Source organism: Phocoena phocoena, chromosome 16 (assembly GCF_963924675.1).
Source record: "Phocoena phocoena chromosome 16, mPhoPho1.1, whole genome shotgun sequence".
Classification (NCBI taxonomy): Eukaryota; Metazoa; Chordata; class Mammalia; order Artiodactyla; family Phocoenidae; genus Phocoena; species Phocoena phocoena.
In genome coordinates this window covers 12,122,940-12,138,339 of record NC_089234.1, presented here as the reverse complement: position 1 = coordinate 12,138,339, position 15,400 = coordinate 12,122,940, and the positions used below count along the sequence as shown (strand labels likewise).

Here is a 15,400-nt window from a genome sequence, read left to right as displayed (position 1 = left end):
TCTTGAAGAAAACAGCATGGCAGACTGCTAAGTGCATTATGATGGAAATAAGAAAGACAAGGACTGTGGAGTGGGCTGATTCTGAGGACAGGTGAAAGCTTTAAGAAAATGATTAACTCAATAAACAGAAGACCAAAGAGCATCCATGAATGCATAAAAGAACCTCTTAATTCTTATAGGTATAGGGTTGATATAGCCAAAAATCAAACAGAGTGATTCTGCAAGTTACAGAATTACCATATAAAAATAATCTCTTAAGTAAAAGTTAGGGCACTGATTGTGAAATGATAAGACCCTGAGGCCTGAAATGGGGTCAGTTTGGTAGAGTTTGATCAATCTGAGAACCCCGACCTCACAAAACTCACTGAGCCTTCCCTACCTGAGAAGCACCCCTCCCACCCAATATGAGGCTAATCTTTACTTGACTGAAGCCCCTGCTCCCTTGCTGTAATACTGACTGGAGCCTTGCAAGGGAATGCAGATTCTCCTCATGCCTTACTCCAAGCAGCTCTCACCGCCTCTAAACCTCCAACTATTATAAATCAAATTTCCCAGGGGAAGAAGCACCAAATCTAAACAAACAGGAGCCAGCCTTCATTCCAAAAGAACTACAGGCATACCTCATTTTATTGTACTGTGCAGATACTGCGCTTTTTACAAATTGAAGTTTTGCGGCAACTCTGAGTCTAGCCAGTCTACTGGCGCCATTTTTCCAACAGCATTTGCTCACTTTGCATCTCTGTCACATTTTGGTAATTCTCGCAATATTTCAAACCCTCCACCAGCGAAAAGATTATGATTTGCTAAAGGCTCAGATGATATTTAGCAGTTTTTAGCAATAAAGTATTTTTCAATTAAGATATGTTCAATTTTTTTTAGGCATAATGCTATTGCACACTTAACAGACTATACTAGACTGTAAACATAACTTTTATACGCACTGGGAAATGAAAAAATTTGTGTGATTCACTTTATTGTGATATTCACTTTACTGCAGTGGTCTAGAACAGAACCCATAATATCTCTGAGGTACACCACTGTGGACTCTCAGAAGACATTAAGAATTCTAAAGACTGAAACATAACTTTAGGTAAGACTTAAGTTATCAAAAGGAATACACTTACTGAAGATTCTTCATTCACTGCAGTATCTCAAGAAACCAGATATGGTTGTAACAATTTGCTCAGTTAACTGACTGAAACCTGGACTCAATGAGAGTCTATGTTAAAAACAGTTGGAACTCTTGCTGAATTAACAACAGATTAGACACCAGAGACAACACAGCAATAGAAACTATCTAAACTGAAGCAGAGGGGGGTGAAAAAGCTGAAAAAGATAATGAACAGAGCCTCAGTGATTTAGTGTACAATAACAAGTGGCGTAACATATATGCAACTGAGGGGCATGGGGCAGTAATTCTGAAAAAATATAAAATGAATGATAATGTTCCAGATTTGACAAATTCTAGAACCCCACAAATCCAAGAAGCTCAGAGGACACTAACAAGAATAAGCCTACAGAAAACTCTACCACAAGGAATATCACAATCAAATTAAATTTGATTTAGTGAAAGATAAAGTGAAAATCTTAAAAGCAGCCAGAAAAGGACACATTACTAGAGAGGAACAAAGATAAGAATATTCAGACATTTATTAAAAGAAACAATGCAGGCCAGAAGACAACGGAAAGATATCTTTAAAGTATTGAAAGGAAAAACAAAAACAAAACAAGATTATCAATCTAGAATTCTATATCCAGCAAAAATATCCTTAGAAAATGAAGGTAAAATGCTTTTGGGGACAAACAAAAGCTGAATAAATTCAAGGCTAAATTCCTTGGCAATTTTGGGCACTGCAAATATCTTCCCTAATTCTTTCATCTGTCTGTCACTGAATGAAAACCTTTAATTTTTATATAATCAAAGTCATTACTTTTTCACCTTTGTAAGTTTTAGGAGATAAAACTTTCCCTAGGGAAAGAGCTTCTTCAACACTGTCTTCCATTAATTTTATAACTTTTCCTTTCACATTTAGATCTTTAATTATCCATAGTTCATCCCATCTGTGGTGGTAGGTTTTTCTCCATAAAGTAAGCCACTCTTCCTAGCAACATGACTCCTTTCTCTGATGATTTATGATACCACCTTTATCTTAAGTTCCTGAACATATAGGTAAGTCTCTGCTCTCCAATTTGTTCCCCCAGTGTATTTTTTAGGTTCTTGCACTTATACTTTTATTTCTATAGTTTTGAAACAGTATCTTAACCTCTGGTAAGGTAAGCCCCCACGAAAGCAAAACTTTAAGACTGATTTAGCTATTCACAGACTTTATCCCACCTGCCATATAAATTTTAGATCAGGTTATTGAGTTTGTCAGACAAACCAACTGGAATTTTGATGGCAGTTTAATCAAATTTATAGATTAAAATGGAAAAAACTGACTTCCTTACAACAATAAGTAATCCAATCCCAAAAGCATGGAAAGTTTTCCCATTTATTTAGGTCCTCTTCTAGCTCCTTATTAAAGTTCTCTCCTTAAAGATCTTATGTACTTAGGGTAATTCCTAGAGACTATAGTTTTCTTGCTATTATTGTATACAATATTTACTTTTTAAAAAAAATTTATTTATTTTTGGCTGTGTTGGGTCTTTGTTGCAGCGTGCGGGCTTTCTCTAGTTGCGTTGAGTGGGGGCTACTCTTCCTTGCGGTGCGCGGGCTTCTCATTGCGGTGGCTTCTCTTGTTGTGGAGCACAGGCTCTAGGCATGCGGGCTTCAGTAGCTGCAGCGCGTGGGCTCAGTAGTTGTGGCTTGTGGGCTCTAGAGTGCAGGCTCAGTAGTTGTGGTGCACGGGCTTAGCTGCTCCACAGCGCGTGGGATCTTCCCAGACCAGGGCTTGAGCCCGTGTCCCCTGCATTGGCAGGCGGATCCTTAACCATTGTGCCATCAGGGAAGCCCTACAATATTTACTTTTGATTACCTTTACTAATTGGTTATTGCTAGTGTAGTAAATGCTACTAACTTTTGTAGGGTGATCTTAAGTCCAGTAACCTTGCTAAACTCTTACTAGTTCTAATAGCGTCTCTTGATTCTAATGGTTCTTCTAGATAAGTGATATTATCTGCAAATAATGAGTTTTATTGCTTCCCTTCTTATACTTACACTTTTAATTTTTTCCCCCTGTAGTGTTCGTTGGAATCTTTCTTATGTTAAACAGTAACAATGACAGAGGGCATCCTTATCTTGTTACTGATCTTTTTATTTATTTTTTTGCCGTGCCACATGCAGGATTAGCTCCCCAACCAGGGTTTGAACCCGTGCCCACTGCAGTGGAAGCGCTTAGTCTTAACCACTGGACCACCAGGGAAGTCCCTTGTTACTGGCCTTAAAGTAAATGTATCTGAAATTTCTCTGTTAAGTATTATTATTTGTTGTAGGTTTTTGGTAATGACCATCATTTAGTTATCCTGCGTTCCAAGCTTGCCAAGAGTTTTTATCATATATGGGTGCTGCATCTTATCAAATAATTTTATGGTATCGAAATAATGATGAATTCTCTCCCTTTAGTCTATTTTTTTAAAACTTTTTAATGGGAATTTTCAAGTACATATACAAAAGTAGAGAGAATGATGAACCTATATGCTCTCCTTTAGTCTACTAATAAGATAAATTACATTAACAGATAAATGGATGTTGAACCACACTTACATTCCTAAAACAAACTCTATGGATCAAGATTCTTTTAACACATTGTTGGGTTTGAAGAGCTAGTATTTTGTGTAGGATTTTTACATTTATGCTAATAACTGAAAACAGATGTATAACTTTCTCATATCAACTTTACCTAGTTTTGGAATCAAGATTTCACTAACTTCATAAAATGAGCTTGGCATCTCTCTCTCTCTCTTTTTCCTATTTCCCAGAACAACTTTTAAAAAGGAATTGTTATTTAAAAGCTCACTGCACCTCAATTATAAGATTATCTTCATCCAGAGTTTTTGAAAGGGGACGTTTTACTATTTCAGTTTTTAGATATTTATTAGTCAGCTCGGGCTTCCCTGGTGGCGCAGTGTCTAAGAATCCGCCTGCCAATGCAGGGGACACGGGTTCGAACGCTGGTCCGGGAAGATCCCACATGCCGTGGAGCAACTAAGCCCATGCGACACAACAACTGAGCCTGAGCTCTAGAGCCCGCAAGCCACAACTACTGAGCCCGTGTGCCACAAGTACTGAAGCCTGCGCGCCTAGAGCCTGTGCTCCGCAACGAGAGAACCCACTGCAATGAGAAGCCCGCGCACCGCAAACGAAGAGTAGCCCCCGCTCGCCGCAAAGAGAAAAAAGCCCACACGCAGCAACAAAGACCCAACGCAGCCAAAAATAAAAATAAAATAAATTAAAAAAATATTATTAGCTCAAGCTATCTACTTCTTCTGTTACCAACTTTCATAGTTTGTAGTTTTCTAAGAATTTACACATTTCCTCTAGGCTTTCAAATTTATAAACCCATAGCAATTCATAAAACTCTTCTTTAAACACCTCATGTTTGTACCTATTTCCCAGTTATCACTTATTGTATTTGCATTTAAAAAATCGGAGGTCCGTTTAGCTTATTAATTTCAAAAAACAATCTTTTGGTTTGGCAAATCTTTCTTTTGTTCCTAATTTCACTAATTTTTGCTCTTAGCTGTATGCTGTTTTTTGAACTCTTAAAATGAACTTGGTTGAAACACTAAAGTAAGTTTCCTTCAGCATTTAGATAAGTCACCCTGCCACTGTGTCCTAGGTCTGGTTTCACTACATAGACTTCAACACACAAATTATACAATATAAACATTATTTTCATGTACACATAATACGGAAAAAATCGTAGACAAATCTTACCAACCATACCTACATATGAATGTCTCTGACTAAAGCAGTATCTTGAGGGCAAATAAATAAGACTATGTGCTTGTTCCAACAACAACAAAAAAAATGTGTAAGGCTATGACTATACATCTGAACCAAGGCAGATATTTTCTCTGCACAGCTAACTGGACAATTACTGGTACAGCTTGATAAAATTAGCAACTAGAAATGAAATCTCCAGTTCTTTACCAGATGCCATTCAAAACTTGCAGTTATTAATAGGAGAGAAAAATCTCGCTATGACGGTCAATTTCCACCATCACCAGCCCCCAAAAATACCACTTAAAGCAAACGCACTTTTCTTCCTAGCTGTGGAAGCATACATCCTTGGTTGGAGATAGTTTCGGTTACAAAACAGATTTTGGTCTTAAATCTTTCTGCCTGCAGCTGAGCGTTAGGGCAGATCACTAACATAAAAGTTCAACATTGAACACAATCTTAGATTTGGACACATACCGAATGGCTTGTTCTTATGAGTGTAGACATTGAAAAAGTAATTTTATACATTATTAGCTTCAAAACGGATGTCGCAGCTCCCACTGCGCTGCTGTTACTCAAGAAGCAACTCATACATTTCCCTATCGGGATGCAGAAAGCGTGCACTGGAGAAGGGAAAGAACGAAGCGTAGATATAGGTCAACTTTCTAATTCCTGACTTGTTTAACGCAGGCTGGCTAAAGGCACAGAAACACAAGTGGCCAGATTTCTTTTGCCCCTGGTTGCAAAAAACAAACTGAAGGCCTCTCCCTAACGAAACTCGGACAGCCTTATTTTCCCTTCACGTTTGAGGGTGAAACTTAAGGGGGAACGGAGAAGAAAAGAGCTTCCTGATGCTGAGAGATAGCCAGTCATGATACGGCTCGCGTTTGTAGGAGAACTTGGGGCTGTGTGCGTAACCAGGCTGCTCTTTTAGGCCAGGTAATACAAGAAGCCAGGGCCGTTCCGGCGCCGGCCGCGGACACCAAACGAGGCGGGGGAGGGAGGCGGGGAGGAGAGGAGAGACCCAGGCCTGAAACAAAGGAAGCGGGATGGCCGAGAAGGAAGGATTCGGCGTCCGGGTGGGAAGGAGAAAAGCCAAGGCTGCAGACGAAAGGTTGTACTCACAGAACTTGGAGGTGGAGGTGTTGATGTTGATGCTGGAGGTGGGGGTGGCGGCGGGGGCCGCCTTGGCCACGGCGGCAGCCGCGTCGCAGCTCTTCAACATCATGATCACCCCATTCGGCTCCGGCGGTGGCCCCATCGGGAGCCCCTCCTTGGGGCCTTTCCTGTCCACGGAGACCGCAGGCATCGCCAGCAGCTGACCCCCCGGAGGCTCTCGGGCAGGGGCTGGGATCGAAGAGGGGGGCGGAGGGGGTGGGGGTGGCTGCCGGAAGCCGTCCACGGCGGCCTCCCAGTTGTTGTGGTTCTGGTCGTCCATCATCGCCTCGTAGCTGCCCCCCTCCTCCTCTTCCATGCTTTCCTCCATCCTGCAGGCCCCCAGCACCCGCCTGCCTCACAGGCACCTGCCGCCCGTCTCAACCCCAGGCCGGGGGGGCACCGCAGCCTCCTCGAGCTCACATCGCCGAGGGCCGGAACGGGCGCGGCGGGGAGGGCAGCGGCGCGCCGTGTCTCTCAATCTTGCCCGGCCGACTCGTAGAGACAGGGCTGACGGCGGTGGGCGCTCCAGGGCTCCACTTAGGGAGAGGCAGCCGTAAAGCAGCCGCGCCCGTCACGACATTTTACAGCAGCTTCCAACAGGCAGCTGGGGGAGCGGCCCGGAGGACACGTGGTGCGAGGAACCAGCCGCGAGAAAGCTAAACGAAAAGGGGCGGGAGCTGTGAGCCACCCAACGCAGTACAGCAGAGGTTCGCCCCGCCTCGGCTGGTCCCATGCGGAGAGGAACTGGGCAACCAGTCCGGAGGAGCATTCGTCGGCTCCGCCCCCGGCCCGGCCTCACGTGATAAGGGAGTTTGGCTGCGCACGCGCGTTCAGAGTTTGGTTACCAGGACTACGGGGAGGTGAGCGGATGACTGAAGACGCGCTTAAAGCCTGCCCCTCGGTCGGTGTGCCCCAGGCTTCCCGTCTCACCGGTGTTTTTCTCCCGCTCACCCAATTTACAGGGTTTCGCACTGCAGAGGGTCTTGCAGCCCCAGCTTTTGCTTGACCATGGAGCTAGGGGGCCAGTAGAAGCTCCGCTTCGCCATAATAAACGGGTGGGAGTGCCCAGGGCGGCCCTTGGCAGGATTGCTCTTGAGCCTCAGCCCACACGACCCAAACCCTCAAAATCGAGGAAAACAACCGAGACAGCAGAGTGGCTTAAAAAATAAATGTGTTTGAGCTAATCAAGAACTTTTAAAAAGTTCCTTAACTCTTCCGTACACTGAGGCCAGAAATTTTAAACTTAAAAATGCCACTCTCCGTATGTTTCACAAATCTAACTACAAATTTGAGATTACGTATGAGAGTCTTGAGGGACAAGGAAGAAAGATTGTGTAACTCTATTATAATTTATTCGATTCCTCTGCAATATATATTTTTTTTTTTTTTTCTTTTTTTTTTTTTTATGCGGTACGCGGGCCTCTCACTGTTGTGGCCTCTCCCGTTGCCGGAGCACAGGCTCCGGACGCGCAGGTTCAGTGGCATGGCTCACGAGCCCAGCCACTCCGCGGCATGTAGGAACTTCCCGGACGGGGGCACGAACCCGTGTCCCCTGCATCAGCAGGCAGACTCTCAACCACTGCGCCACCAGGGAAGCCCTGCAATAACAGTATATTATACGAGAATAATGAATCAATATTTCTACAGATATGCAATTAGTGTGAAGTGAAGAATCACTTCAGTCACTGAGAAATTGTCTCTGATATACTTCAGTGTCCACATTTGTTTCATCTTCCCTACACATATTTTCCCAATATATTCTGCACTAAATGAAATGTTTTGACCAATCACTTAGAATGATTTAATTTCAGACAATGCTCCCTCATATTAATTAATGACATATATTTTTTGAATCAGCACACGGTTTTGATTCTCTGGGCCTGGAACCGTACTAATTTTCTGGCCCTGGGACATTTTGGGAATATGAAAATAAATTTTTTTCAAGTAAAAGACACCTGAGTGAAATGCTGAGGAGGAAAAAAAGGCAACCTTAGAAGTCTATGCCCTGCAAGTAAAGAATGTAAGAGGAAAGACAAATTATAGTCTTTTTCAGACAAACAACCGCTGATAGTTTGTCATCAATAGACTTCTGAGGTGGGTGGGTGGGTGTGCCTAGATAACACTCAATACACAAGATATGAGAGTCATAAATGTGTCTCTAAAAATATGGTCACAAAATATATGAAGCAAAAGTTGACGGAAGTAGATGAAGAAAGAGAAATCTATCATCAGAGTAGGTGATTTTTACATATCTCTGTATCACATTGCAGTGGGTTGAATAGTAGCTCCCAAAAAAGATATCTCCAGTGTCTTAATCCCTGGAACCTATGTGTTACTTTATTTGAAAATAAGGTCTTTGTAGATGTAATTGAAGATCTTGCAATGAGGAGAGCTTCCTGGATTATCCAGGCGGAACATAAAACCAATGGCAAGTGTCCTCTTTAGAGAAAGGAGGAGGAGATCTGAGACAGAAACAGAAGAGGAGAAGGCAGTGTGACCACGGAGGCAGAGGTTGGAGTGATGCAGCCACACTCCGACACCACATGCCTACAGCCACCCAAAGCCAGAGGAGGCAAAGAATGAATTCTCCCCTAGAGCCTTCAGAGGGAAGGCAGCCCCGCCAGTGCCTTGATTTCAGACTTCTAGTTTCTGGAACTGGGAGAGAATACCTTTCTGTTGTTTAAAGCCACCCATTTGTGCTAATTTGTTAACAGCAGCCACAGGAAACTAACACACAGATCAAAGGGATCAGAAAATCTTTAAGGGACTAGAGGATTTGAACAACCCAATTACCAAGCTTGATTTAATGAATACCTATAGAATATCGCACTCAGCAACTACAGAATATACTTTCCTTTCAAGAATATGTGAAACATTACAAAAATTGAACATACTGGGTCATAAAGCAAGTTTCTCAACATGTCTAAGGACTGGTATCATAGCAACCACATTCTCTGCCCACTGTGTAGTTAAGTTAGAAATCAATAACCAACAGACAGCTAGTAAACCCCCATATTTCTAGTCTTCCAGTCAACATATGGGTCAGAAAATCATGATGGAAACTAGAAGACATTTAGAACTGAAGGGATTGGTACTATCACAGCAATATAACTTCCATCTAGTAAGGCCCTACTCCAGGGGGTTTTACCCAGCATACCGGTGAACACTGAACCCTTTACATGTATACTGCCAAAATAATCAATATAAGACATTTATTTAAACTGTAATTGGTTAAACACACCATTATTAAAAAAATCTATATTTAGCAGAATACATATATATGTAAAATATATATGTAAGTTTGTTTATGTAAAGAGAAGACTAATTCAAAACATCAATAGCAATTATCTAGGGCTAATAGGCTTATAGATGGTTTTTATCCTCTTCGTACCTTTCGATCTTTTCTATATTCTCTACAGTGAGTCCGTATTATTTTTATAATCAGAAAAACAACCTTAAAAAATAAAAACAATATTAAGAATGTATAAATTGGGATTCTGTACATTAAAATATTTATTTTGGCTTCCAGAAACAGAAATCTCAAGTAAAAAATTGCTTAAAAGTCAAGGCTATTCCTTGGCTAACATACTCATAAGGTCTAGGAAGGGCAAAGGTGAGGCGTGGTTCAGTCAGGTCTCCAGCTCTGTTCTCTGCCTTGTTATTTGACCTGATCTCCTCTTTTGCAAGCTTCATCCTTAGGCTGCCAACATATTTGGACAACAATGTCCAGAAGAAGAGGACCCATGACTTCTGGTAGACATCTATTGTGAGCAAGCAAATTCTTTCACAGAAGTCCTCAGCATACTTCTTTTCCAATGTCTCATTGACTCATTCCTGAACCAGTCTACATGGCATTTGCGCCTGAATTCCAGAGCCATTTACTGGAAAGGGTATGGATTTATTCCTGGAAAATGAGGCCCACCCCTGGTACTCAGAGTGGGACGCAAGAATAAAATCTGGGGTCAAGTAGGGAGGTTGAAATGGATGCAATGCCCATTATAGGCCCAAGTACCTAAGCCCCAAAGCCTATCCATTACATTACCTCATCACAACCACTCGACTCCCTCCCCCTCATAAATATCTCCCTAATAAATATATGTATCAAAATTGTGTATGTTCTGATTAGAATCAAGAAAGACAATTACAAAATAAATATGTAGCTAATTATCTAAAATAGTTAAAATGGGGGTGGAGGTCATGGCACAGAGATTTTGTCATTAAGAATTAGTCTTTGTTTATTATGGCTTTAAATACCTTTATGTCACCTTTCCCACAGAATATTTCATTAGAGTTGTTCAACATTTTTGAATGAATAAATGCATGACTACCTTAAATCTACTTGAAATCTTATTTTATATCAATAGTCCTTTTTTCTTTAGTCAACTCTTAAAACATCATCTGTATGATGAGAGATACATTTTTCCTAAGAGAAAGCAAACATTATTGCCATTTTTACATCTTTTCATCCTAATTCTTGCATTGTTAGAAAGAAATGAAATTGCTCAGAGGTGAGCAGGAAGAGGAAAGAAGAGATGAGAAATTATATGAAAAACTCCACAGACCGTACATGCTTCCTCTAAGTGGTCAAGTCTGAACTCATTGAATCAGACAAGCTGTGGTAGACAACATACAGACCTATAGATGATGTTTTAATTTTAATTATTTTAATTTCTATTTCATTTTAAATTTACTATTAATTTCATGAAGGCATTAGCACAGAAAAATTTAAAACAGAACTTCGATGGAGACAGATAAACTATATTAGGATAAAGAAGAATGAATACTTTTTTTATAATCTCCCTAGGAGATTACAATACAGCATTTGACAAAGAAATGACTTGTGAATGCATAAGGCAATTGGAAGTCTAAAGGCAAAGCTATTGGAATGATCTCACTTAGAAGGTAAAAGGATTAGAGATATGTAAATAACTCAAGCCTCCATAGCTGCACACTGAGATTACTGCTTACAGCGAAGATGTGTAGCCACTCGGGGGAGTATTCTCTATTCGATATTTCTTTCCATGTTGGATTTTGTTCCTTCCTTTTATATCTTAGCATCTGAATCCAAATTCCATCCTAGCAGGGGAACAAAGATAATGATGCAGATTATTTCTGTAAACCTGATGAATCTAGGAGCTGAAGGAAAGGACATCAGGCTGAAGGAGGCTGTAGGATAAAGGCTTTCCCAACCAGCACCCTGTTGCTAGCCTATTCCTTTCACTCAGTCATTCACAAATATTTATGTGTTCAGGCACTGTGCTGGGGCTACAAGAGTAAACAGACAAAAAGGGTTTCTGCCCCTCATGGAGTTTCCAGTCCTCTGAAGTGTCCAGATTTAACAGTTAACCACAGGAACCAAAGCCTGACAAGCACAATAAAGGAAAATATTGATAGCAGGTGCTATGAGAGGGCATAACAGAGAAAGTTATTTTACTTTGGGTGATCAAGGAGAATCGTCCTGAAAAAAGTGTACTTCTGCCAAGATAAAAGGATGAGTAGAAGTTAGTCAACAAGTTAGGGAGAGAACTTTCCAGGCAGAAAGCGTTTGACATCATCTAGGAACTGAAAGAAAGGTAATGAGACTCTAGTGGCGTGAAGGAGAGAGAAAGGGATATGGCATTTGGAGGAAAGGTAGGAAATAGCCACGTTATGGGTACTCTTGTAAGTCCTGCTGAGGATTCTGTGTTTCTGTTTGAATGGAAAAGAGGTAAGGAAGTGCTGTAAGATGTAACTTACATTTTATAGGAGCATCTCACTGCCCTGAGGGGAGTGGCCTATAGGGAAGGAAAGAGTGGAGAGACCAATTAGGGAGTTAAAGCAATACTTCAGGAAAGAGACGATGGTGGCTTGGACTATGGGGACGGTAATGGTCATAGAAAGATGTGGTAGACTGCAGGTTTCTTTGGGCATTTAAAAAAATATTTATTTATTTGTTTTTGGCTGCGTCGGGTCTTAGTTGAGGCATGTGGGACCTTTCGTTGAGGCGGGACCTTTCGTTGCAGTGGGACCTTTCGTTGCGGTGCTCGGGCTTCTCTCTTGTTGTGGTGAGCGGGCTTACCTGCCCCGTGACATGTGGGATCTTAGTTCCCCGATAAGGGATCAAACCCATGTCCCCTGCATTGGAAGGCAGATTCTTAACCACTGGACCACCAGGGAAGTCCTTCTTTTGGCATTTGAATGGACAGGACTTGATGGGTTAAAGTTTGAAGGTGAAGGACAGAAAGGTTTCAAGGATGATGCAGCTGCCCTGATATAGATGATCATGTTTCTCTAAAGCTGGGGTTTTGTCAGATGCGTGCAGTGGAAGGGGAGTTGGATTAGTTATGAAAAAGATGAATCAGCCATGGGCTTCAAGCTGGATAAGAAAATAAAGACAGATGGGGCAGATGGCTAGAGAGAAGGGAGAGTTGTTTATGGATGAGAGGTCTCCATGATGTTGAAGAGCTACTGTAAGGATGTCTGTCCTTAAGAAACCAGCAGGATAGATGATAACCAAAAGGTAGAATGTTTGAATTAGCAAGTCAGTATTGCTTCTCCCCACCCCACAACCTCAAAACAACAAGCAACAGCTTCTGGATGCCATGAAGGTTTCTGGGTGGTGTCTACCACCTACACACAAGACAGTGACATATCAGAGTGCAAGAAGGATCTGAGCAACAGAAGCACTTAACTGAAAGACAAGACAAATTATAACTCCTGAAATCCTTTCCGCTTGGCATTAATGTGATAGATTCTTGCATAACAAAGTATCATCTCCCAGTTGTGCCAAGTGTCCATTTTTGTGTTCTAAATCATAGTCTTGGAGCTACTCCCTATGTTAAAGCAATTTGATTTAGTTGAGACAAGATGAATGACATACACTTGAAAAGTTAAGCGAAACAATAGAAGATCCTCAAGTATGAGTGAATTGTAGTTTTTAGTGGAAAATAAAATTACTTTTCTGTGTATTTGTATTTGCATTGTCTGCAGGTGTTTGGTATGAACTGCTGCTTACAAAAGAAAACCATACACAGTTGTTTGTGTATTTCACTTTTTAAAGCATTAATATTCGTATTTTTAAAGAAAAATTTAAGGGAAACAAAAATGTTTTGTTCTGCACGACTGCAGAAAGCCTTGGACGAAATTTCCCCAAACTAGTTTTTTGGAGACTATTTTTGGCCATTATAGATCAAAATGCAATCTGAAGAAAGATTTTAACAAATTAAATAACACGCTGCCATCGTTAATTTTCTTATTCTATCCCAGCATTGGGGAATTTGAAAGGAAGATACTTTAAGATAATGTATGGACAGCGCGGCGGCGTGGCCGGAGGGAGGCGAGTGCCCCGTGTGCACGTGTGGAGAAGAGGCTGCACCAGCGCGGCGGCGGGAGGTACCCCCGCCCCCTCCGGAGACGCAGAGACGCGCTGCACTCTCGCGGCCTCGGTCACCCGCTCAGCTCCCTGCCCTAGGCGAGGAGGCCGGCTTGCCCGGTTGAGTGGCCCGAGCTCAGGGCGCGGAGAGCTCAGGGCGGCGACGACAACGGCGTTGATATCGGGGGTAACAACGGCCTCAGCTGGCGGGGAAGATGAAAGGCCGGATCGAGCTGGGAGATGTGACATCACACAATATTCAACAGCTGAAGAGATTAAACCAGGTCAACTTTCCAGTCAGCTACAATGACAAGTTCTACAAGGATGTGCTGGAGGTTGGCGAGCTAGCAAAACTTGCCTATTTCACTGATACTGCAGTAGGTGCAGTATGCTGTAGGGTGGATCATTCACTGAATCAGAAGAGACTTTATTTACATCATGACACTAGGATGTCTGGCACCATACGGAAGGCTAGGAGTAGGAACTAAAATGTTAAATCATGTCTTAAACATCTGTGAAAAAGATGGCACTTTTTTTTTTTTTTTTTTTTTTTTTGCACAGGCTCCGGACGCGCAGGCTCAGCGACCATGGCTCACGGGCCCAGCCTCTCCGCGGCATGTGGGATCCTCCTGGACCAGGGCACGAACACGTGTCCCCTACATTAGCAGGTGGGCTCTCAACCACTGCGCCACCAGGGAAGCCCAAGGTAGCAGTTTTGACAGCTATCTGCATGTCCAGATCAGCGGTGAGTCTGCAGTTGACTTCTACAGAAAGCTTGGCTTTGAGATTATTGAGACAAAGAAGAACTCCTCTAAGAGGATAGAGCCCGCTTATGCTCATGTGCTGCAGAAAAACCTCCAAGTCGCTTCTGGCCAGAACGCAGATGTGCAGAAGACAGACAACTGAACAAATTACAGAGGAACTTTCTTGCACTTGCTGGCCACCAAATAAAAGAGAGGCCCACTGATTGCCCCCGCCCCCCACTTTTTTTCTTTTAAAGCTTTCCCCCTTCCTTGTTCTTGTGTTTCTTCCTTTCAAAACTTCCTTCCCTTTCCTCTCAAAGTTTTAAACTTTTAAGGACTTATTAATCGAGTTTGGATTGTTTTAGTTTTCTTATTTTTGTGAGGTGGGTTGATTGCAGGAAGGAGAAGGTATAGATCTGTTTAGTTTCACAGTTAAGATATATGGTCCCAAAAACTTGAGTGTCAATTTCAATTTTTTTTTTTTTAATGTCCTGCTTTCACATTGAAGGGCAGAGTCTACAAAGTATTGTATACTTCAAAGGACAAGAAGAAGCAGCAGCAATATCCTGTTCTCTAACTCACAGACAAGTTTAGTGTGTTTGTGGTACTTTGGGTTTTTCAAGATTTTGTGGGATACTAATCCCTATACATTGCCTTCACGCCACCTATTGTCCTTCTGAGTATTAGCTCAGGAGTTGGACCATTGTTAGCCTCCTAAGAAATACTAAGCTTATTTGGTTCTGTTAAGCAGTTATTTCTTCCTCCCTCGCTGGTGCCTGAGGGTAGGTGGGACAGTCTGAGTAGGTAGTATTATACTTTGGTCTCAGCACTTGAGTTGAGCTGCTTTTTGCTAATGAGTGGTCTGGTTGTTAGCAGGTTTATTTTTCCTGCTGTTGATTGTTAGAAGTGGCATTAACTTTTAGAGTGTGGGCTGGTGAGATTAATTTTTTTAATATCCTAGCTAGAGATATGGCCTTTAACTGACCTCAAGAGGTTTGTTGTGATTTGCTATTTTTTCTCCTGTCCTTTTTCTTCAGTAAATCCACAATAGTTAGTCAAACCTTAAAAATGGAGTTGATGTCCTAATAGGTCAATGGCCCTAAATAAACCTGAAGCAGGTGCTGTCTCTTGGACATATTAAAAAATACCTAGGGCTTCCCTGGTGGCGCAGTGGTTGAGAGTCCGCCTGCCGATGCAGGGGACACGGGTTCGTGCCCCGGTCCGGGAAGATCCCACATGCCGAGGAGCGGCTGGGCCCGTGAGCCA

At 42.2% G+C, this 15,400-nt stretch overlaps 1 protein-coding gene and 1 pseudogene across 1 annotated transcript in view; one reads left to right on the top strand and one right to left on the bottom strand.

The window, feature by feature from the left end:
• The window catches only part of CACUL1 (CDK2 associated cullin domain 1), a 63,275-nt gene extending 56,907 nt beyond the window's left edge, over nucleotides 1–6,368 (bottom strand). Inside the window, exon 1 of the mRNA XM_065894717.1 lies at nucleotides 6,008–6,368. Coding sequence (XP_065750789.1) covers nucleotides 6,008–6,368 — 361 coding nt within the window. The remainder of the gene's footprint in view (nucleotides 1–6,007) is intronic.
• A 7,238-nt stretch (nucleotides 6,369–13,606) lies between these two features.
• Nucleotides 13,607–14,297, top strand: LOC136136579 (N-alpha-acetyltransferase 50-like; annotated as a pseudogene).
• The last annotated feature ends 1,103 nt before the right edge of the window (nucleotides 14,298–15,400 follow it).